Below are 24,549 nucleotides of genomic sequence, written 5' to 3' on the forward strand. Positions count from 1 at the left end.
AAGCGTTGGGAAAAGTGGGCGCAGTCAAAGTAACCTGGAGTGGTATGTTGATGATATGTGTATCCAAAAAGTTAAATGAGCATGAATTGTGGCTCATGAAATGATGGAAGCATGAAGTAGACAGCTTTGATTTTCAGAGCAGGGTTAAAATGTGTTAAGTATGGCATCCCGTTGGACATTGATAATCAATATCTTAGGAAAAAAATATACAGGAGTAGTTAATGCACGTGGCTTGACCCGTACCGAGAATTGGAGAGTGTATTTGTATTATTGATGTTTGATGACGAGTATACACCACCCTATGTAAAGCTGGGATATATAAGATATGCCATAAGAGCGTTCGTGCAAAACCCAATGTAATGAAAGAAGTGTAAAAAGTTTGGCCACGTGTCAAGTGTTTGCAGACAGAAGGAATATGTTATGAAGGAGTCTGTGAATGTAAAATGTTGTAACTGTGGTAGGGAAATTTCCTATCTGGTTGTGGTGAAGAGAGTTGAAGAGGCAAGAGGCCACAGTTCTGAAGAAGATATGGCGCTGGATGCACAGCAACCAGTTGCAGTGTTATACGTCAATCAAGTGATCTGGATACACTTATTGTGAAGAAAGTGGATTTTGTAGCATTTATAGCCACAGTTATTAATTGTACAGCACAAGTGTCCAAGAAGCCCACGTAGCTGGACATCATTATATCTGCAGCCGATAAGTTTTTTGGGCTTCCAGGCCTTAACGGCAGTAGCACTGCACGGACTACTGTCATCAGAAAATGTCCCGACCTCATAGGATCTTTCTGAATGTGTTTAGGGACCTGATTAGAACAGAAAAGCAGGCTAATTTAGTAAAATGTAAACTTCGTTATTGATAGTTTGCATGATTTAATTTTATAAACTGTATATATGTATTATTTTTACTGCATTTTTTCTATTTGGTTATTTGTATTATTCACCTGTACAGTAGGTGGCGGAATGCACACATAATTGTTGCGAACGCCATTATAACAAAGAGGAAGAAGGTTGCAAGAGCAAAATGGCAGCCTCAATTGAGAGTTTGTTCGTTGAAATAGCAAGCCTTGAAGAGCCTATTGAAGAGCTGCAAACTTTAAAAACGGCCGTTTTATCAATACCTGTAAGCGCCCTTAGGGATACAGTGAGTGGACTCCGGCTTGAAGTGATTTTCTCTCTTTTGAACACAAATGACAGGTCTGTAACCGCTGCACTGCTGAGTCAAGCCTTAATACTAACATTAGCTAGCTATTTAGCATGGCAACAAACTCAAACTGTTAGTTAGCGAACGTTAGCTTGGACAGCTTCCTTGTAAAATAGACAGCACGTTCATGCAATTTAACTTAGCTAGATAAGTATAGCTACATACCTAAACCACTGTCTCCCGACTTGCTCGCTGACTTGGGTATGAATGCTAACGTTACTCTTGACTAGCTGGCCTTTTCTTAGCTAGCGCCTTGCAAAGATACACAGCGCCTTCATTAATGCAATGTAACTAGCTAGATAAGCTAACGTTACTGGCCCTTTCCTATGTAGCTAGCTGTGTTGTCAATGGTTTAAAGCTGCAATCCTAGTTGCTACATCCATTTTATGACTTATATATGAATTTATATATATATATATATTCTTGAAGAATATATTGTAACGACACTGAAGCTTGAGCATGCTTTTGCAGCACAGTCGATAGCACGCTGGACTTCGGGCTAGAAGGTCGAGGGTTCGAGACTTGCTCCCTGCCAGTTTCATTACAATATCTTTTAAATGCTTCATGAGCTTTGTTCAATTATCGTAGTTACCCCATCAGATCCTAGAAAATACAAGCTTGTTTTACTCCAATGTTTGTAAAAGTAAACAAACACTGTATAGCCTCCAAATATAGTGTGCATTCAGGAGGATGCAACGTTTAGGTAGAAATATGCTATGTAGAACAAATATGCCCCAGTCTCCGACATGTAGAATAATGAATCACGTCGGCTCTATTCTCTGCATTTCTATCTGGAACCGTAAGAACATTTTGCAACTGAATGTGGCCCAGGTTAAAACTATAATTTTGATGTCATGGATGGTAAGTTCTTGCATCCATAGCTCTCTGTGAATGTGAGTGGTTACATTTCTCCAAGCCCTTCCCTCAGCTTTTTACCAAAACACAGGCTTTGTTTCAATTAAGGATTCTAGCTTCAATGCAAAGTGCGTTCATGTAGCTGACAGGTGAGATGTATGAGTCGTGCATGAACGATTTTCAATGACGAAGTCTCATTAAATTCACAGAGAGAAAATTGAGCTATGCGTGGACATCCTTGGTCGAATCCTGCTCGCCCTCAGCCCTGTCCACCTTGCCCAAAACTGCAGAGTGGAACTTCAGGCTGGACTGAAACATCCTGATGACACAGTCAAAATACTGGCATTGACACAAGTATGTTACAGCTGTCATGAATTATTTTTATTTATTTCACCTTTATTTAACCAGGTAGGCTAGTTGAGAACAAGTTCTCATTTACAACTGCAACCTGGCCAAGATAAAGCATAGCAGTGTGAACAGACAACAACAGTTACACATGGAGTAAACAATAAACAAGACAATAACACAGTAGAAAAGAGTCTATATTCCCTGTGTGCAAAAGGCATGAGGAGGTAGGCAAATAATTACAATTTAGCAGATTAACACTGGAGTGATAAATTAACAGATGGTCATGTGCAGGTGGTGTGCAAAAGAGCAGAAAAGTAAATCAATAAAAAACAGTATGGAGATGAGGTAGGTAAATTGGGTGGGCTATTTACAGATGGACTATGTACAGCTGCAGCGATCGGTTAGCTGCTCAGATAGCAGATATTTGATGGCGCACCATAGGATACGGTTGATTCAAACACTGCAGCTTAAAAGCTGAGTTCTGTTTTGTTATTAAATAGGCGTGTCTCTGCTGCCCTGGGTCAAAATAATAAACTACAACTTCCATATAAAGGTCGTTCCACCAATTCGGTGCCCTTTGAGAAGTGTAATTTGGTAATAAAAAAAAAACATGCTTTCCCACAAAGAGGTTAAATAAAAAACAATGCCTATAATTGTCTTAGTGCCAAATATAGTAACAGGATTGACTTAAGTCAGCCATAAATTTCCTCCAGGGGGAATGTAAGCTTGTTTTTTGCAACAGGGAGTGGCAATTGAATGCAAGCTTCAACCAAAAAATGAAATTGTTAAACAAATTATGGGTAACGGGGTTGATGTGTTATGATCGAGCCGCTCAGTGTCCCACCACAAAACCCCAGAACATTGCCAATAACAGTAGAACCAGCCCAGTTGAAACTACTAGCACTATGCATACCCCACAAGACATTCCACCAAAGATCTCTTCACAATCCCCAAGTCAAGATCAGACTGGGAGGCGCACAGTACTACAGAGCCATGACTACATGGAACTCTATTCCACATCAGGTAACTGATGCAGCAGTAGAATCAGATAAAATGTTTTAAAAAAAGATAAAAAATACACCTCAGAACAGTCGGGACTGTGAAGTAACATAAATGTAGGCACAGACTAGAGGTCGACCGATGAATCTGAATGGCCGATTAATTAGGGCCGATTTCAAGTTTATATAACAATCAGAAATCTGTATTTTTGGGTGCCGATTTGCCTTTAAAAATATATATTGTCTTTTATTATTATTATAAAAATGTTTTAAATACCTTTTAACTAGGCAAGTCAGTTTAAGAACACATTCTTATTTTCAATGGCGGCCTAGGAACGATGGGGTAACTGCCTCGTTCAGGGGCAGATAAAACAAACATTCAGATAGGATGATGGGGACAATTTCAGTGAAAAATATAACAGGGAAACAGTACTTGTGCAAAATGAGTGTGCATTTATCATGAAGTCACCCAGGTGTCCCACACAAGTAGCCCAAATGTACCCAAGTGGCCAAATTGGTGAAGGTATACATTTTGAAACAAATAACTATATACAAAATACCAAAATGGTATTCTAAAAAATATGAAGAAAAAAATATATACATTTACAATATACATTTACAAAATAACATGGGTACCTATTTACACACTTTCAATATTTGGAAGACCCTCAGTCCACTATCAAATCAAATGTATTTATATAGCCCTTCGTACATCAGCTGATATCTCGAAGTGCTGTACAGAAACCCAGCCTAAAACCCCAAACGGCAAGCAATGCAGGTGTAGAAGCACGGTGGCTAGGAAAAACGTCCTAGAAAGGCCAAAACCTAGGAAGAAACCTAGAGAGGAACCAGGCTATGAGGGGTGGCCAGTCCTCTTCTGGCTGTGCCGGGTGGAGATTTATAACAGAACATGGCCGAGATTTTCAAACGTTCATAGATGACCAGCAGGGTCAAATAATAATAATCACAGTAGTTGTAGAGGATGCAACAGGACAGCACCTCAAGAGTAAATATGAACAGTTTAGGGTTCCATAGCCGCAGGCAGAACAGTTGAAACTGGAACAGCAGCAAGGACAGCAAGGAGTCATCATGCCAGGTAGTCCTGACGCATGGTCCTAGGGCTCAGGTCCTCCGAGAGAGAGAGAATTAGAGAGCATACTTAAATTCACACAGGACACCGGGTAAGACAGAAGAAGTACTCCAGATATAACAAACTGACCCTAGCCCCCCGACACAAACTACTACAGCATTAATACTGGAGGCTGAGACAGGAGGGGTCAGGAGACACTGGCCCCATCCGATGAGACCCCCAGACATGGCCAAACAGGAAGGATATAACATCACCCACTTTGCCAAAGCTCTACACAATATTGTGCTGCTGAGGTATAATAAACAGATATATATAGAGTACAGGGAACATAAGGTTGAATATATTATTATAGACCTGCTAGATCTACTGTCTCTTATATTATGACAGACCAGCTGTATCTATTGTCTCCATTTCACTTTGGCCATTGTTGTGGGCCTGCCCTCCCCTCAACAGCCTCAAATAGGCTATTTCATGTGGGTTGGGGTGGGGCGGCAGACACATTTCATCACTTTTCATTACATTTCATCACATTACATTTTTATATATTGCTTCTAAAATTTAAAAAAATCACAAATAATATTTTATATGATTAATTTCAAACAAGGGCATTAGCATGAGAATAACTTACCAGTCCAAAACGGTGACATTGTTCCTCTTCTGCAGGCACCGTTACAGATTATACACTTTGGCTACAACGGTGTCCTCTCCGTTCAAAAATATTCCTCCACTTGGGAATCGCTAAATGAATCGTCCTACAACAATCTGTCTCACTTTTCCGATCAATTTCTTCTAAAATTCTGTGTACATCTGTATATCTAGACTTAGATTTAGCTTTCCCTGACTTAGTCGCCATACTGATGTATAAACAGCTGAATCTGCGCGTTTACCAAAACAACGCTGTGCGTAAAATGCGTAGCTCCTTCCGGAATAAAACTTCAATAGCGAATGACTCTCTTTACGCCGGAGTTTACGACATGGGTTGGTCTTCCAACACACAACCATTGCATATTGCCGTTTACCCCAGCTCATTGGCTATCTACCCAGCTAGATTTCAAGACGATCAGTGGTCATTGGGTTAAAATACAGTCAATCAACGAAACAGTGGTCATATCATTGGTGCACAGTGATGTCATTACTTGTTGTCTTCAAATCGGTTTCCTTCAGTCAATACGTCCCACGAAATGGCCCATCAGGTTTGGTTGTGTTACAAACAAACCAGTTGATTGCAATGAAACCAAACATGACTGGAAAAGTCACGTTTTGTGTGGGTTATTTACCTGGAATGTGTCGTCAAATGGAATGAGACGGAATTCACGACACAAGCGGTTCACAAAATGTTTTGTGTTAGGCTATAAAAAATTTGATTTTATCAAACAAAAGATCATTCATTGTGTAACAATGAGCATTGGGATTGCAAACAGACGAAGATGTATGTGATTTTGTTACGCCTGTGCTGGTTGAAATTTTTTAATTTTTATGGGGCTCTATGCTCAGATAATCGCATCGTATTCTTTCGCAGTAAATCCTTTTTTAAATCTGACAACGCAGTTGGATTAGCAAGATTCTAGGCTTTCGATACACGTGAGACACTTGTATTTTCATGAATGTTTAATATGACTATTTATGTAGCGATCACCGTATATTGTGGAATTTCAGCCCGCTACCGGGTTCCGTGCTCAGAGAGGTTAACTACACATGGTTGATATTCTCTAGCGGAAGCTATACTGTTACACTGGCAATACTAAAGTGCCTATAAGATCATCCAATAGTCAAAGGTTAATGAAATACAAATGGTATAGAGGGAAATAGTCCTATAATTCCTATAATAACTACTACAACCTAAAACCTCTTACCTTGGAATATTGAAGACTCATGTTAAAAGGAACCACCAGCTTTCATATGTTCTCATGTTCTGAGCAAGGAACTTAAATGTTAGCTTTTTTACATGGCACATATTGCACTCTTACTTTCTTCTCCAACACTTTGTTTTTGCATTATTTAAACCAAATTGAACATGTTTCATTATTTGAGACTAAATTGAATTTATTGATGTATTATATTAAGTTAAAATAAGTGTTCATTGTTCATTCAGTATTGTTGTAATTGTCATTATTACATATCGGTCGATTAATCTGTATCTGCTTTTTTTGGTCCTCCAATAATCTGTATCTGCTTTTTTTGGTCCTCCAATAATCTGTATCGGCGTTGAAAAATCATAATCGGTCGACCTCTAGTGTTCACAGTAAACGCACACTGGAAGTTCCACAGAATTTTCACAATGTTCAAGTTTGCACTCAGCAGACCTGAAATGTGCTCAATGCCAACACATATTTTTGTTTTAGAGAGAACATTGAGAGGGACCTACCTGAATTTGTTTCAAAATGTTTTGCTATTTTCTGCTATTAATGAATACATCCCTGGTCTGTCTGAGCCTAGAGCTGTTCACTCTAGCTGTCATGGTGGCATAACTTAATAATAATAATAATAATAATAATCGTAATAATAATTACGAAGATCAGGCAGCCATAATCAATAACATTTTCATTTTCTGCAGATTGGTAGAATGGTATTGAACCATGAGGCAGTAACAGAAATTCAGAACAACCAAGACATACTTCGGGAAGTGATCCACTGCATCAAAGGAGAGAAGATGACAGTGGCCAAAGAGGTTGGCATAAAGATGATACATTTTTGTAACCACATGTTACATTTCAAAACCACTTGTTGCTCAAGACCAGTTAATCAATTTCACAGGCAATACGAGCTCTTGCCAAACTTAGCCACTCCAAAGCTGGGTTAGATGCTCTATTCAGGAGCGACTTGCTGAAAGACCTCAAGGATGTGATGGCTACAAGTGACATTGTCAGATACAGAGTATATGAGGTACGCCCATTGCCACACATGTTTGTCTGTTTCCTAATATGTCTAATCTCTTGGAAATATGCTTACCCATATGAGTGTTTGAAAATAGAATTGCATGGTGGAGCATAGTGATAAGCATCAGTTAAACATAAACCTTATCATGAAGTTGCTCATACATCTGAATATTGCAGTAACTACTCTAGTAACAATATTTTAACATGTTTTTACGAAGTGCAAATTCCAATAAGCACAGTAATGGAAAGAAGTGTTTTTCTTAGTATAAATATGGTACAAATAGCACACCAAATATGGCTGCTGGTACCTATGCCTTGAATGGGAATGTCAATTCTTCTGTTGTTCAATATTGACTTGTCTCTCCTGTTGCAGCTGATAGTGGACATATCGTCTGTCTCTCCTGTCTCCCTGGGTTACTGTGCCAACAGCAGCTTTATTTCCCAGCTACTGGGAGAGCTGACAGGAGATGATGTACTGGTCAGGTAAAACATGGATAACCCACACCAAACAGACAGACAATCTCTTGCTCCTACTCTCCGTCACTGGCCACACAGACGAACACACCAACTCCCCCTCCCATTTCCCTTTTATGATATGTAGTGACCTCTGTCTGTTTCAGGGCTACAGCCATTGAGATGGTGACCACACTTTCCCACAGTCAGCATGGGCGCCAGTACCTGGCACAGCAAGGCATCATGGATAAGATATCCAACATGATCACTGGAGCAAAATCAGACCCCTTCTCTAGTTTCTACCTGCCAGGTGAGGAAGTTGTGAGTTCATCTCACATTTGCATTTTAGTAATTTAGCGGACGCTCTTATCCAGAGTATAGACAGTATACATGTTCATACTGGGCCCCAATGGGAATCAAACCCACAACCCTGGCATTGCAATCACCACGCTCTATCAACTGAGCCAGATGGGACCATGATGTCTCCCACACAGGGCTGGTGAAATTCTTTGGGAACCTGGCCATCATGGACAGTCCCCAGCACGTGTGTGAGACCTACCCAGCTTTCCAGAACAAGGTGTTTGAGATGGCCATCGACCCAGACCCTGTTATGACTGGAGTGGCTCTGGACACACTGGGGGTCCTGGGCTCCACTGTGGAGGGGAAACAAGTCCTGCAGAAAACAGGTTTTTATTTTGTATGTTGGTTTGTTTGTGTTTTGTGTCACTGCATTAATTCCTTATTACATAAACAATTTAGTAACTGCAGTAGATAACAATTACTCACTTTCTGTTTTGGTTTGTGTGTGTGTTCAGGTGAGAAGTTCAATGCTGTGCTGAAAAGAATGAGCAAGCTGGCCAGCGGTGGAGCCACCGAGCTGCGAGTGCGCTGTCTGGAGGCCATCTCACTCCTAATCACTCTGCAGGTCTGTCTGTATCTCAGTGGTGTGTGTGTGTTACCAGAAAAAAAATGGGGGACACGTTCCATTTAAAAAATATATATTTATTTTTTTACAATTTTCTACATTGTAGAATACTAGTGAAGACATCAAAACTATGTAATAACCATAAAATATTAAACAAATCTATAGTACCTGCAAAACAAGAGGCGACTCCGGGATGCTGGCCTTCTAGGCAGAGTTGCAAAGAAAAAGCCATATCTCAGACTGGCCAGATAAGCAAAAGAACACAGACACTGGACAGAGGAACTCGGCCTAGAAGGCCAGCATCCCGGAGTCACCTCTTCACTGCTAACATTGAGACTGGTGTTTTGCCGGTACTATTTAATGAAGCTGCCAGTTGAGGACATGTGAGGTGTCGTTTTCTCAAACTAGACACTAATGTACTTGTCCTCTTGCTCAGTTGTGCACCAGGGCCTCCCACTCCTCTTTCTATTCTGGTTAGAGCCAGTTTGCGCTGTTTTGTGAAGGGAGTAGTACACAGCATTGTAGAAGCTCTTCAGTTTCTTGCATGGGATAGCCTTCATTTCTCATAACAAGAATAGACGGATGAGTTTCAGAAGAAAGGTCTGTTTCTGGCCATTTTGAGCCTGTAATCGAACCCACAAATGCTGATGCTCCAGATGCTCAACTAGTCTAAAGAAGGCCAGTTTTATTGCTTCTTTAATGAGCACACGTTTTCAGCTGTGCTAACATAATTGCAAAAGGGTTTTCTAATGATCAATGACTTTTAAAATTATAAACTTGGATTAGCTAACACAACGTGCATTGGAACACAGGAGTGATGGTTGCTGATAATGACCATCTGTATGCCTATGTAGATATTCCATTAAATTAGCTGTTCCCAGCTACAATAGTCATTTACAACATTAACCATGTCTACACTGTATTTCTGATCAATTTGATGTTATTTTAATGGACAGAATGTGCTTTTCTTTAAAAATGTCTAAGTGACCCCAAACTTTTGAACATTAGTGTTTATGACTTGTTTTCAATGAGAGTGACAGATCTACAAGTTGCGTTTGTATCTGAAATGAGTCCGGTCATACATAAAACGACATAATGGACCTTGTGTAAAGAATGCTGTGTCTGTGTGCGTACCAGGCTGAACAGCAGACAGAGGACCTGCTGGTTCTAACAGAGTCCTGGTTCCATCTGCTGTCTAACCAGCCTATGGAGATGATCCGGAACATCAGCACCCAGCCCTTCCCTGAGCTCCACTGTAGTGCTCTACGCATATTCACTGTGAGTGGATGGTCAGGAATTAGTGTACACATTACTGAACTTTTTTTTCCTTAAAAACGGAACAAAGTAACTGCGGATATGTTTCAGCACCATACTACATATTTTTTTGTATAGAATCTGATGTAAGAATTCATGTAAGAACCCTTTGGGATTTTGGCCCACTGTTGTAAAAGACCAAGTGTCGTTGAGTCGGAGGTGATTTCATGAAAACATAGGAATTATTTGTTCATCAATTATTGCCTCACTGGCTAAAACTCAGTCATTTTGTCTATGGTGTCTTTGTTGTGTTGCAGGCCATCGCTCCCCAGCCATGGGGTCAAAGGTTAATGATTGGCACGCCAGGGTTCGTGGAGTTCATTGTCGACCGTTCGACTGGTCCGACCAAGGAAGCGAAGGATGCTAAGTTTGAGCTTGTGGGTGCGCTGGTGAGCTCTTCCACAGCAGCGGACATCTTGGGTAGCCAGCACTACTTACGCCTGCGGTCCTACCTCCGAGAGGGAGCGTACTATGTGACTGCTGTAGCAACAGTGACCACTGAGGGAGCAGACTGAGAGAAATGGGGAAATTTCAAATGACACGCTATTCCCAATATAGTACACTACCTTAGGCCCTACTCAAAAGTAGTGAGCTGTATGGATAGTAGGTTTAACTTGAGACTGCTACCAGACCAGGACCAACGAGACTCAATTCTTGTTATTTTATTAGATTGCCTGAGATGCATTTACTGTTACTTTTTCTAAGTGGAATATTTGCCCTTATTAAAGAGGAAGCATATTGAAAATGACAATCCAATAGTTTTATGATTTTTATATCACACACTTGCATAAGACAGACTTTCTAAAACATTAGGAACACCTTTTGGACTCCTTTTTGGCTGGATCTCTTTTGGGTGGTGGGCCATTCTTGATACGCACAGCAGCATTGCAGTTCTTGACACTCAAACTGGTGTGCCTGACACCTACTACCATACACCATTCAAAGGCACATATTTTTCCTTGCCCATTTACTCTCTGAATGGCACAGAAACACAATCCATGTCTCTGGCTCCAGACTTAAATCCTTTAACCGCCTGTATACTCTTTCATCTACACTGATTTGAAGTGCATTTAACAATAAGGGTTCATAGCTTTCACCTGGTCAGTCTGTTGTTGAAAGAGCAGGTGTTCCTAATGTTTTGTATACTCAGTGTACCTACAGGCCTTTTCTCAGCTCCTCTTCTGTATCCCAGAAACCGATGTGGTCACCATATGTATGTGTGAATTAATAGGTGAACGGAGGCATTTCCTCTCCTCGATTGCCGCCTCCAGCGGAGGATGCTCAGGTGTATCCTAACGCGGAAGAATTTTCAAAATCAGCCTGTGACGTGTATTTGTATTTCTTAGAGATCCCCATTAGCTGCTGCCATGGACAGACCAGACTTCTCCCTATCTTAGCTACTATTGATTCGACATGTTTTGACCATAAGTTTACAGTCCAGCGTTACTCCAAGCAGTTTAGTCACCTCATATTACTCAATTTCCACAGTCTTACAATATTTGGTTGAGGTTTAGTGAATGTTTTTCCAATATGTAGGACTAACTTATTCCTTGCCATGGATTCTGAAACTATCTGCAGCTCTTAAGTGCTCTAGTTGCTGTAGTAGCTGATGTGTATAGTGTTGATTCATCCGCATACATACATTTTCTCAAAGCCAGTTATTTATATATATATTTTATTTATTTAAAAAAAGGGGGCCTAGACAGCTGCCCTGGGGAATTTCTGATTCTACCTGGATTATGTTGGAGAGGCTTCCATTCAAGAACCCCCTCTGTGTTCTGTTACAAGTAATTATTTTACATTACATTTTTTTCAATGGCAGACTATGATCGATAATGTCAAAAGCTGCAATGATACCCCTTTTAAATAGCTGTTGGAAATTGCATTGGAGAAAAAGTAACTATACGCTACTTATCATTTTCTCTCTACAAATGCATAGCACAACTATACTGAACAGAAATATAAATGCAACATGTAAAGTGTTTGCTTCATGAGCTGAAATATTCCATACTCACAATTTCTCAATTTGGTGAACGCATTTGTTTCCATCCCTGTTAGTGAGCATTTCTCCTTTGCCAATAATCTTTCCATCTGACAGGTGTGGCATATCAAGAAGCTGTTTAAACAGCATGGTCATTATACAGGTGAACCTTGTGCTGGGGACAATAAAAGGCCACTCTAAATTGTGCAGTTTTGTTGCCACAGATTTCTCAAGTTTTGAGGGAGTGTGTAATTGGCACGCTGAATGCAGGAATGCCCACCAGAGAATTAGTTATTTAATTTATCCTCTAAACTGCCTCCAACATCGTTTTAGAGAATTTGGCAGTACGTCCAACCAGCCTCAACTGCAGACCACACGTAACCACGGCAACCCAGGATGTCCACATCTGGCTTCTTCAGCTGCGGGATTGTCTGAGACCAGCCACCTGGACAGCTGATGAAACGGGAGTATTTCTGTATGTAGTAAAGCCCTTTTGTGGGGAAAAACTAATTCTGATTGGCTGGGCCTGGCTCCCCAGTTGTGAAATCCATACATTAGGGCCAAGTATTTTTTTCAATTGACTTATTTCCTTATGAACTGTAATGCCGTAAAATTGTTGCATACATATTTTTGTTTGTGAGGTATTGATTGGAGTCCACCTGTGGTAAATTCAATTGATTGGACATGATTTGGAAAGGGGCACACCTGTCTATATAAGGTCCCACAGTTGACCGAGCAAAAACCAAGCCATGTGGTCGAAGGAATTGTCTAAAGCTCATAAACAAGATTGTGTTGAGGCACAGATCTGGGGAAGGGTCCCAAAAAATGTCTGCAGCATTTAAGTTCCCCAAGAACGCAGTGGCCTCCAATTTTAAATTGAAGAAGTTTGGAACCACCAAGACTTCCTAGAGCTGGCCGCCCGGCCAAACTGAGCAATTGGGGGAGAAGGGCCTTGGTCAGGGAGGTGACCAAGAACCCGATGGTCGCTCTGACAGAGCTCCAGAGTTCCTCTGGAGATGGGAGAACCTTCCAGAAGGACAACCATCTCTGCAGCAATCAGGCTTCGATGGTAGTGTGGCCAGACGGAAACCACTCCTCAGTATAAAAATCATGTCCAATCAATTGAATTTACCACAGGTGGACTCCAACCAAGTTCTACAAACATCTCAAGGAAGATCAATGGAAACAGGATGAACCCGAGCTCAATTTTGTCTCAGAACAAAGGGTCTGAATACTTAAGTAAATAAGAAATCTGTTTTAAAAAAATTGTTATATAATATATTTACAAAAATGTCCAAAAACCTGTTTTTGCTTTGTCATTATGGGGTATTGTGTGTATATTGTGAAGGATGATTTTTTAATTCAATTTTAGAATAAGGCTGTAACGCAACAATATTTTCTGAAATAACTTTTTTTTTTTTTAATGGGAAAAGTGAGGAGACTATCAAAATGTGTTGTTTCTTTTATACCTGGAAAAAAAACTAAACTGTTCATGTTCGATATTATTATTAGGTTTGTTTTGTTAGTGAATTGACAGCTCCTGTCAAGATGTTATGGGTGTAAGATGGGACGTTGCTGCCATCTGTTGGGAAATGTTAATTGCTGCATCAGTGTTTTTGCAAGCATGCTTGATATACCCGGATGCATTGCAATTTGCTCAACAAGCATCAATGACTCTCTGCTTGCGTCCAAACACTTAAAAGACACACCCTCGTCCACTTTCCCTCACCTTATGCCCTTGGGGGAATCCCCGTCACCATTTTGGCGGGTGGTCCAAATGATTAGCCAAGCAAGGGAAGTTTGCAACGTAAGCCCTTAAGCCATCATTTATAGTCAGCTTTGCGAGTGTACAATTATGTTCACTCAAGGGCCTGAAACTCCCCCATAATTCAGTTCGCTACGATATTTACTTTTTACGTAGTAGAAAAATGTATAACTTATTTGCATTTGTTTTTACTTACACTTGTATGTTGACTACTCCATTGATGTTGTCTTTACGTTTTTGTGGACTTTTCTTAGTGATGTACAGTTTTTGTTTTGGAAATTGTAGTAATAAAACATTTTCCTTCAGAAGTCCCAGCTAGGCAGGCTAACATTAGTTAGCTAATTAATTTACTATCTATCATACAGTAGGTGTATATTAATATATTCATAATTATATATTTAATATAAGTAGACATGCACTGATAATTGAATGAGGCGCAAATAAAGCACCCACAATCCACCCGTGGCTGAAAACAATCATCGCGGGATTAACGAGTGATGAATTTCCAGCCAATCGTGGTTCCTTTAAAAATCAACCCTTCCTCACATCCCTTTTTTTTGTTTTTGTTAACAACAAATCAATACATAATGCACATAGGGAACACAAGAATACATAGATTACAAACAATGGACAATCGAGCTAGGGGGTACAATATCACATTACAATTACACAAGGACGTTAAGGGTCATCCCTTGCCCTTGCCCTGCAAGTGTATACTCGTCAAACGTCATGAAACGTCATCAGAAGTGTCCACTTAATTTGAGGGCTGAGGGGACAGGGTGTGTCTTTTAAGTATTTGGACCGTATTTGTGTCTCGTCATTTAACATCCAAACAGGAACTGCACCCGCTGCTTTGGGCTAGTATTTTGGCTTGCTCATCAATAAATGCTGGTGGTGTGTATCTGGTGTGGTGGTTGTGTTGTGTTGTTTTTTTTGTTTGTGTTTATAAATAAAATGGGGAAAAAAAGAAATATACATTCTGGCGGCCATGACAGAAGCCAAATGTGAGTTGGCTTGGGGGTGTGGTTTAATGTGGGTGTTTCTTGGGTGTGTCCTTGCCACCACCAAGACACACTCGTCTGTCAGAACTTTCATAGTTTTGATTGTCTTGCTATTATTATGCAGTATAGAAAATAGTAAAAATAAAGAAAAACCTTGGAATGTTTAGGTGTGTCCAAATGTTTGACTGGTACTGTATGTATCAATTCTTGAAGAATATGACTTAGAAATGGCTCATGATGCCTCCAAAATATTGTTTTTCTCCAATGTTTGTAAACATTGTAAATGTAAACAAACACTGTATAGCCTCATAACATGGTTAAAACAATAATTCTGATATAATGGAAGGTCGGTCCTTTTATCCATAGCTCTGTCTAATAATCTGAGTGGTTACATTTCAGAGGCTGGGCAAAGATTTTGTTATTGTTTCATTAAAGGATTTTCCTTTTAAACAGCTGCATATTATCAAGATATCAAAGTGTCATCAACAAAAAGGTAAACAATAGGTCTATAGCAAATTAAGCATATGGCATTCATTTTTCACATGAAAATAGCACTTTTCAGTAGTGCTCAAAGCATGCAAGAGCGCAGCATTTATTTTTCAACTTGAATCAATGAGCCAAATCAGTCCTCCATATGACAACAAAATCATAAACAACAGAGTAGGGCTGGCTTATAAGTAATTTGTTTTGTGGTTATGCTCAGGTAAAACAATTTGGCTAATCTACACTTCCATATTTCCAAGTCCTAGTCTTGAAAATCAAGGGGCATAACATTATTTGAAATGACTGGAATTCTGATAGACTTGGGTTTTTAACGTAAAGATATGTAGTAGAAAGTGATGGGTTAGAAGAAGCCTACATAACCAACCCATAAAGCAACATTTTACATCCATATATGGCCAGCTATGTAAACTTTAACATTTATTTATCCTGCAATAGATGTTGTTCAATTGGTAACATACATCTTTGTCTTCTTCTAATTTATCTTAAGGGGAAAGTAATCTAAAAGTAACTGAATGTAACCAGATTCCGTTACTAATTGCAATTTTGGTAACTAGTAACTAATGGATTACATTTGGTAACCCGGTCAGTAGTTGTGTGATTCAGCTGTTGTGTGGTTGTGGTCAGCTAGTGGACATTATACATCTTCTCTGTATTGTTCCAGAGGTGTGTTCATCCAGACTTCCATTACGAACGCTCCCCGTTTGTTTTCAACAGAGTTTGTTGAATTTTTTTCAACACGAACATTCCATTCCCTTCCATTAGTTTTAGCTACTCTTTCTGGTAAAACGATCGATAGACCACCTAAAATGTAATAATCTATGACTTTTTAGAACCTGGTACTGATTTTAGTGTGTGTATTGACAAGAAAAAGTGAACAGCCGATTGGAAGACTGAAGGGTTCTGTGGAGGAAGTCATGCCTCGGTACAACGACTTTGACTTTTAGAATGAGCCGAGAAACTTTTCAGGTAATTTGCATTTTTTATGGTCTCAGTGTTTTGATTAAGGAGCATTTTGCTCTGAGAATGTCTTTGGTCTGCAGTTGGGGCATCCTGGAGGGTTGTGCGTGTCGGTGAACTGGTTTTCAGGATGTGGTGTTGTCAACAGGGAGCCAGTGGTCTCAAGATGTTGCAGAATGCTGATGCATCGTGGGGCTTATGAATTTTTGGTTTGGGACTGGGTTGCTGGCTGCATTCTGGCGTTGTACCGGCAGTGGATTCGGTGGGGAGGGTGCCATTTGAGGATGGTTTTCAAGGCAAATGCCGTGCCTCATGCACCAACACAGCAACTCCCTCATAACTCTCTCCTCCAATTTCCCCATTTAACTCCTTCACGGTCTCTGCTTCGCTCACCTCCAACTCCGGCTCTGGTCAAGTTTCCTCCTTATGATAAACAGGGGGAGTTGGCTCAGGTCTGACTCCTTACTCTGCCACACTCTTCCTGTGCCCCCCCAATAAATTTTTGGGGCTGACTCTCGGGCTTCCATCCGCGCCGCCGTGCTGCCTCCTCATACCAGCACCTCTCCGCCTTCGCCGCCTCCAGCTCTTCCTTGGGGCGGCAATATTCTCCTGGCTGTGCCCAGGGTCCTTTACCGTCCAATTCGTCCTCCCATGTCCATTCCTCTTTGCGCAGCTCCTGCTGCCGCTGCCTGTCACCACGCCGCTTGGTCCTGTTGTGGTGGGTGATTCTGTAACGGTTTTCTTCCTGTGAAGGAGAGGAGGACCAAAATGCAGCGTGGTTATGGTTGAAGATATTTAATAAAGATGATAACGTGAACAATATACATATACAAAACTAAGAAACCGTGGAAAAAATAAAAAAAATAACAAAACGAAACAGTCCTAACTGGTGCAAAACACAGAGACATAAAACAATCACCAACGAAATACCCAAAGAATATAGCTGCCTAAATATGGTTCCCAATCAGAGACAACGATAAACACCTGCCTCTGATTGAGAACCACTCTAGGCAACCATAGACTTACCTAGAATACTACACTGAACACAACCCCATCAATCTACAAAACCCCTAGACAAGACAAACACATAATCACCCATGTCACACCCTGGCCTAACCAAAATAATAAAGAAAACACAGAATACTAAGGCCAGGGCATGACAGAGGGATACTACAGTGTGTAGTATAGTATTCTACAGTATACTATAGTAAACTGTAGTATTTCTTCATGTGGGCAAGTTTACGGGTCACCGATTTGACAGTGACAACGCAGTTACACATCTGACATCTCCTTATCAAAAGCAATGATATGCTATGGGTTTGCCGGTTATTGCGAGTTAACTCTGATCTGATTGAAACCTGGCCTAAATGGGACCCTTTACACTCATACCCGTATACCATTTAAAATGGCAGATTTGGGCACTGATAAATGGCTAAATTGGAATACAGTAGCTCTACAGTAACATGCTACAGTATACATGATGTCAGAGCTCTGGCGCAGCGATTCACAGTGCTGTAATGGGGTTTTGACTAATAGCTGTAATGAACTTGAGCACCTTGAGTGACAAGAAGTTAGTCCCAACCCTCCTGCTAATTGGGCAACTTTTGCAAAAAGGTTGTTGTCTGAGTGAGGGAAATGCTGTAAATTAAGAAGACTCTATGTATTTTGAAAGATGAGACATTGAGGATTATAATAAATACCTCTTTGATGTCATATAAGCAAGCCAAACACCCTTGAGACCAAAAGTGCACTTCACATTTCCATATTATGTCATATACATTTTCAACATTTATTATACCTATGTTTTATGTACAGCTACAAGATGACTTGGTATCATACCCAGTGTTATTCTGAACAGAATGAGCCTGTTTGTCTATTGTGAAGAAAATTTGCATTGTGAAAGCCTAACCTTGTAATATCATATTTTATAACTTAGCTGGTCATGTTGGCAATAGAACAAGCTTTCAAATGATGCCCACTTGACCCAGATTGCGATTTATAATGGACCGTTTTGAGATTGTGCAAAGAATAACAGTAATTGTGTGATTGCGGAGATACAGGTTCGTGTTCTAAACAAAACAACTACAAGTGTGCTTGTGCGAGTTCCTCAATGACACAGCTAAGACAGCTCAAAAAGCAACTTGTATTTGAAGACTTCTTTGAGTCATAAAAGTGTGTGCACACTTTGGAGAGGTGTGTAGCCTCTAGGAAACACCAGTCAGTCCTCTCTTCAAACCCTGTCTTATGTTGCACCTACCCCACATTTTCAAGAATATACTTATCATGTTACTGAATGTATCCAGACTACATTTTCAAGGAATATTCTTATCATGTTACTGAATGTATCCAGAGTATTTTAAAATATTGTGGCAAATGTGGCAAAAAGTACAGTAAATGTAAAATGCACATAAAATCAACAGTGTAATGTTGGATTCAGTCTTGTGTCAGGTGAGCTCACCCCAAAATCTCCAAACTGTTCCCTTTCAATTACCACCATGGCTATGCATATGCTTTTCATATTTCTTCTGTAAGAAACATTTCAATTTAGCCCTATCCATATAGGCCAATTACCACAAGTGTAAAGGGTTAAAGGACAGTAAACAATTGGTTTACTTGGTTTGTTTACCTGGGTTGTTGTTTCTCATACAGTGCATTAATCCAGTCTCTCTGCAGGCCATTACTATATGTATGATGGAGGATACTTTCCTTGTGAATAGCCAGCCATCTGACCCTGTGGAAGAGTGTAGTGTTACTGTTACCCGGTGGTAGAGTTACCAGGTGGTGGAAATACCTCTACAAACTAGATTCATACTAGTCTATTCAGTGACCAAGTTACTCAGGGTTTTTCTGTTTCAGAGGAGCAGTTCCTTATGAGCAGACACCATGCAGGTAAGCATATTTAGTTCCCTCAAAGACATTAGCATGAAACTTACCTTTTTTATTTCTAACTGGAAACTCCCAACCATGTCTGTGGATTTTCTAAATGAAGATTAGGAACAGCTGAGCATTGTGATCAGGGTTGTTTTGTGTGTTGATGTGTTACATCAGTAAGTTTGAATCTCTCTCTCTCTGCAGTTCTCTCTGTGCAGGTTGCGTACCCACCAGTGGTGTTTCCTGCTCTTCAATGTGCTTCTGTTCCATGCCCTGTTGTTTGGGGCTGACTTTGTAGAGGAGTACATTCTCCAGCCAACCCCAGGGGTATACACAGATGGAACAGTCCTGGACGTGAGGGAGAGGGCCCGTAAACTAGACCTGAGTGGGACCAGGGGAAATGAGTCCCAGTATTACCCCATTACAAATCCAAATGCCTGCCTAAACAGTGACCTCTTCCTCCTCACCATCGTCTTCAGTTCCCCAAGCAATCACACCCAGAGGAACGCGGTAAGGGCCACTTGGGCCAACCAAACAAGGGTCCAGAGTTTCGCCGTGAGAACACTCTTCTTCCTGGGATTGTCTCCCTCCACCGCCACCCAGGAGACTGTTATGACTGAGTCCGGTCGCCATGGCGACATGGTCCAAGGATACGTGAATGACTCTCCTCATGGTCAGGCCGAGAGGGAGGTGTTGGCGTTACGGTGGGTGGTGGCTTTCTGCCCAGTAGCCAGGTTCGTCCTGATCACAGAGGACTCTGTGTTTGTCAACCTCCCTGCATTAGGGGGTTACCTACTGGGGCTAAGAAGGCACCCTGAGGACCTCTACTTGGGGAGGGTGATGCACAAAGACACCCCCGACCGAGACCCCTCCAGTCCCAGCTACTTATCTCCAGCCCTCTATCCAGACAGGTATTTTACCTGGATATACATAGGAGAGTTATTCATCCACTCTTGGAGGGCATTGTAAACCGTAGGAACATACTTATGGAAACAGTAGGAAACTACACATGGAAACAGTAGGACAATACTTTATATTATTAAGAAACAATGTGTTAATTGTACTGAATTTAAAACGTTTAGTTTTAGTTTAGAAATAAATAATAATCAGCTTCCATTGTCCTTCAAAAGGCTGAATAACTCCAATGTATCCTGTTTGCTCCTTAATATGCACCCAGGTAGGACCCAAGGTATACTGACAGTGTACATTTTACTGTGCCCTAACAGGTATCTCCCAGACTACTGTGCCAGAACTGCCTCTGTCCTCTCCCAGGATGTGGTCAGGAAGGTGTATGTGGCGTCAGCTGGGGTGCGTGCCGCCCTTCCCGCTGATGTGTTTGTGGGCCTGTGTGCCTGGAAGGCCGGGGTGGTACCCACCCACAGTGCACGCTTCTCCGGGGAGAAACACATTCATTATAATGACTGCTGTTATCGCTACCTGTTCAACACCCCAGGGATGGGGAGTGAGGAGCTTGGGACAGTGTGGGCAGATCTGGGCCAGGAGGATGGAGGATGTTCCCTTCTAGAGACCTACTATGGCCTGGTGGCTTGCAAGGCTCTCACTTACCTGGACAAACTGTCCTTCTTCAACTCAAAGGGACAGGAAGACTGAATCCAAATCCACATACACATGATTATCAGATGTTATTATGAGTGTAGTGAAATGCTTATGCTTCTAGATCTGACAGTGCAGCAGTATCTAACGGGTAATATCTAACAATTCCACAACTAAACCGAATATCTAACTAATTCCACAACAAAACTTAATACACACAATCTAGTAAAGGAATGGGATAAGTACAGTGCCTTGCGAAAGTATTCGGCCCCCTTGAACTTTGCGACCTTTTGCCACATTTCAGGCTTCAAACATAAAGATATAAAACTGTATTTTTTTGTGAAGAATCAACAACAAGTGGGACACAATCATGAAGTGGAACGACATTTATTGGATATTTCAAACTTTTTTAACAAATCAAAAACTGAAAAATTGGGCGTGCAAAATTATTCAGCCCCTTTACTTTCAGTGCAGCAAACTCTCTCCATAAGTTCAGTGAGGATCTCTGAATGATCCAATGTTGACCTAAATGACTAATGATGATAAATACAATCCACCTGTGTGTAATCAAGTCTCCGTATAAATGCACCTGCACTGTGATAGTCTCAGAGGTCCGTTAAAAGCGCAGAGAGCATCATGAAGAACAAGGAACACACCAGGCAGGTCCGAGATACTGTTGTGAAGAAGTTTAAAGCCGGATTTGGATACAAAAAGATTTCCCAAGCTTTAAACATCCCAAGGAGCACTGTGCAAGCGATAATATTGAAATGGAAGGAGTATCAGACCACTGCAAATCTACCAAGACCTGGCCGTCCCTCTAAACTTTCAGCTCATACAAGGAGAAGACTGATCAGAGATGCAGCCAAGAGGCCCATGATCACTCTGGATGAACTGCAGAGATCTACAGCTGAGGTGGGAGACTCTGTCCATAGGACAACAATCAGTCATATTTTGCACAAATCTGGCCTTTATGGAAGAGTGGCAAGAAGAAAGCCATTTCTTAAAGATATCCATAAAAAGTGTTGTTTAAAGTTTGCCACAAGCCACCTGGGAGACACACCAAACATGTGGAAGAAGGTGCTCTGGTCAGATGAAACCAACAATGCAAAACGTTATGTTTGGCGTAAAAGCAACACAGCTCATCACCCTGAACACACCATCCCCACTGTCAAACATGGTGGTGGCAGCATCATGGTTTGGGCCTGCTTTTCTTCAGCAGGGACAGGGAAGATGGTTAAAATGGATGGGAAGATGGATGGAGCCAAATACAGGACCATTCTGGAAGAAAACCTTATGGAGTCTGCAAAAGACCTGAGACTGGGACGGAGATTTGTCTTCCAACAAGACAATGATCCAAAACATAAAGCAAAATCTACAATGGAATGGTTCAAAAATAAACATATCCAGGTGTTAGAATGGCCAAGTCAAAGTCCAGACCTGAATCCAATCGAGAATCTATGGAAAGAACTGAAAACTGCTGTTCACAAATGCTCTCCATCCAACCTCACTGAGCTCGAGCTGTTTTGCAAGGAGGAATGAGAACATATCTCTCGATATGCAAAACTGATAGAGACATACCCCAAGCTACTTACAGCTGTAATCGCAGCAAAAGGTGGCGCTACAAAGTATTAACTTAAGGGGGCTGAATAATTTTGCACGCCCAATTTTTCAGATTTTGATTTGTTAAAAAAGTTAGAAATATCCAATAAATGTCGTTCCACTTCATGATTGTGTCCCACTTGTTGTTGATTCTTCACAAAAAAATACAGTTTTAGATCTTTATGTTTGAAGCCTGAAATGTGGCAAAAGGTCGCAAAGTTCAAGGGGGTCGAATACTTTCGCAAGGCACTGTATATATAAATATTAAATGAGGAACGCTTATCTCTACCTAAAGCCTGCCTTGGTTAAGAGACAATGGATGAGCAGTGAGAGCGGCTAAGATGCAATAGATACTGTATCCTACACTATATACATATAAGTGTGTCCGTACCTGTGTGTGTATAAGTTTGAATATGAGTCTCAGTATTGCATTTGTTTTTATTTCAGGAAACAATTCTCTACTTTATTTGATCATGTAAGTAAGAAGCGGATTCAATATTTATTGAAGTGTTGCAGTTAAAGGGATCTGATTGCAAAAAGACAGATTGTTTTGCAGAAGAAGCCAGATATTGTTGCTGTGGGGAGAGGTGCTGATCTTGGAATGTAACCATACTTTATAAATTATATATCATCAATGATACTATTTAGGCCTGTATAGCATTTGTGAAGTCATCATCAGCTGTTGTTTCAATCCAACCCAGGGCTCACATATTGTGAATGGATCAGCTTGCCCGAAGCGCCCTAACACAGGCGGGAGGCGTAACATGAACAGACCAGAGGCAGTGGCTGTGGTTCCTTTTACTGTGGCTGTGGTTCCGTTTACTAAACGAGTATTCCTTCACCCAACAAAATAACTCCAGTACAGGGAACAGCCAACGCTGAAACACCAGCGTAGCAAAACAAATACGCATAATCTAAGCCGTTGACCAAATGCCGTGGCCAAAAAGGGAAAGCAAAACAACAAACAGCTACTCCTGTCTTAGACTATCATCTACACATAAGTAACAGGAGGAACGTTTCTCTCTACCTAAAGCCTGCCTTGATTAAGCGACAAGGTGCCCAGTCACAGACGCTTTCTCTGAGGTAGGAAAACCCGACATCCTCACAGGTCCCCATCTCTACTCCCAATCTTTCTCTAGCTCCTCTCCTGGCACACCTATATAGAGGAAGACACAAAGCAATTAGTGGCCCCAGCTGTGTACTAATTGGCTTTGCAGTGAGTACCTATCCCCTGAGGAGGGTGTTGTTGTGCCGTCTACCTCCGGCTGGTCACTGAACTCTCACAATATGGTTTTAAGCTTTGGTTGATTATAATTTTAATCTTCAATTTAGATATTCATATGTCAGATTAACGTATCCATCTCAGGCCAAATTTTATCTTGAGCGGATGGACAAGGGGCCAGAAAAGAATTACAAATCATTTGTAGACTGCAAATTGACTGCAAGAAGCCCAAACAGATATAACTTCACTTTATCACAGGTGACAGTTTTAATACTTATCACTGGATCCTGTGTCAAAAGTCTCGTAGATCACGTTTTGCTTAATAAAAAGCTCTATACAAGCCTCTGATCTACCTCACGGTTAAAATGTTAAAATATGAGACACCAAACATGTTCACAGGGATGGTTGATCTATGTTAATCCATCTTCAGTTTTACTGCCCCCATTTTTGGAATAGCCTACAAAACACCCTACATCTTGACTCTCTGGTGCCTCTAGCGCAGTTTAGAACTTTAATTGTTGAATAAATTTAATGAGAATTGCAACTGCTTGGATTTATGGTGTTTGAATATGTAGTGTTAATTCTGTAACTGTAGTTTATTTAAAAAAAAGTTCAGTCAGTACCTCAGGGTACCATTGTAAATGAGTCCCTGGTCTCAATGGTTTCCCTTGAATAAATACAAGTTAAATAAAAAAGAACATTGACTAAAATATAATAATTTCAAACTTTGCGTCACGAGATACTAGGAGTGGTGGGTGGAATCAGGCGCAGAGAGCAGGGTTCAGTTGAGTGTCAGTTTATTCCCCGGCGCACAAAGCGGTCACGCCAACACACGCATACAATTAACCAGCCCAAAACACAGGACAAAAATAGTCCGGAGAATACATACACGAAAAACCACCATACAACAGAGTAACAAAAACAATCCCGCACAAAACAAAGGCGGGACAACCTACTATATATAAGGACGCTAATTAAACTAAAATACACACAGGTGAAACTAATAAGACAAAACCAACGTACAAACGAAAAA

General features: G+C 40.9%; 2 protein-coding genes across 2 annotated transcripts; both read left to right on the top strand.

The window, feature by feature from the left end:
* Window positions 1-994: 994 nt before the first annotated feature.
* LOC139408958 (proteasome 26S subunit, non-ATPase 5) lies at window positions 995-10,807 on the top strand. The gene is made up of 10 exons (XM_071153488.1): window positions 995-1,196; window positions 2,268-2,412; window positions 7,049-7,162; window positions 7,249-7,377; window positions 7,744-7,853; window positions 7,991-8,133; window positions 8,318-8,509; window positions 8,639-8,748; window positions 9,886-10,026; window positions 10,320-10,807. Exons 1-10 carry the CDS (start codon window positions 1,024-1,026, stop codon window positions 10,575-10,577), a joined length of 1,515 nt encoding a protein of 504 aa, XP_071009589.1. The 5' UTR covers window positions 995-1,023; the 3' UTR covers window positions 10,578-10,807.
* Window positions 10,808-19,153: 8,346 nt separating this feature from the next.
* On the top strand, window positions 19,154-20,752 carry LOC139409705 (beta-1,3-galactosyltransferase 9). The gene is made up of 3 exons (XM_071155106.1): window positions 19,154-19,159; window positions 19,346-20,052; window positions 20,368-20,752. The coding sequence occupies exons 1-3, from the start codon at window positions 19,154-19,156 to the stop codon at window positions 20,750-20,752; spliced, it is 1,098 nt and encodes a 365-aa protein (XP_071011207.1).
* The last annotated feature ends 3,797 nt before the right edge of the window (window positions 20,753-24,549 follow it).

This window comes from Oncorhynchus clarkii, chromosome 5 (genome assembly GCF_045791955.1).
Source record: "Oncorhynchus clarkii lewisi isolate Uvic-CL-2024 chromosome 5, UVic_Ocla_1.0, whole genome shotgun sequence".
Lineage (NCBI taxonomy): Eukaryota > Metazoa > Chordata > Actinopteri > Salmoniformes > Salmonidae > Oncorhynchus > Oncorhynchus clarkii.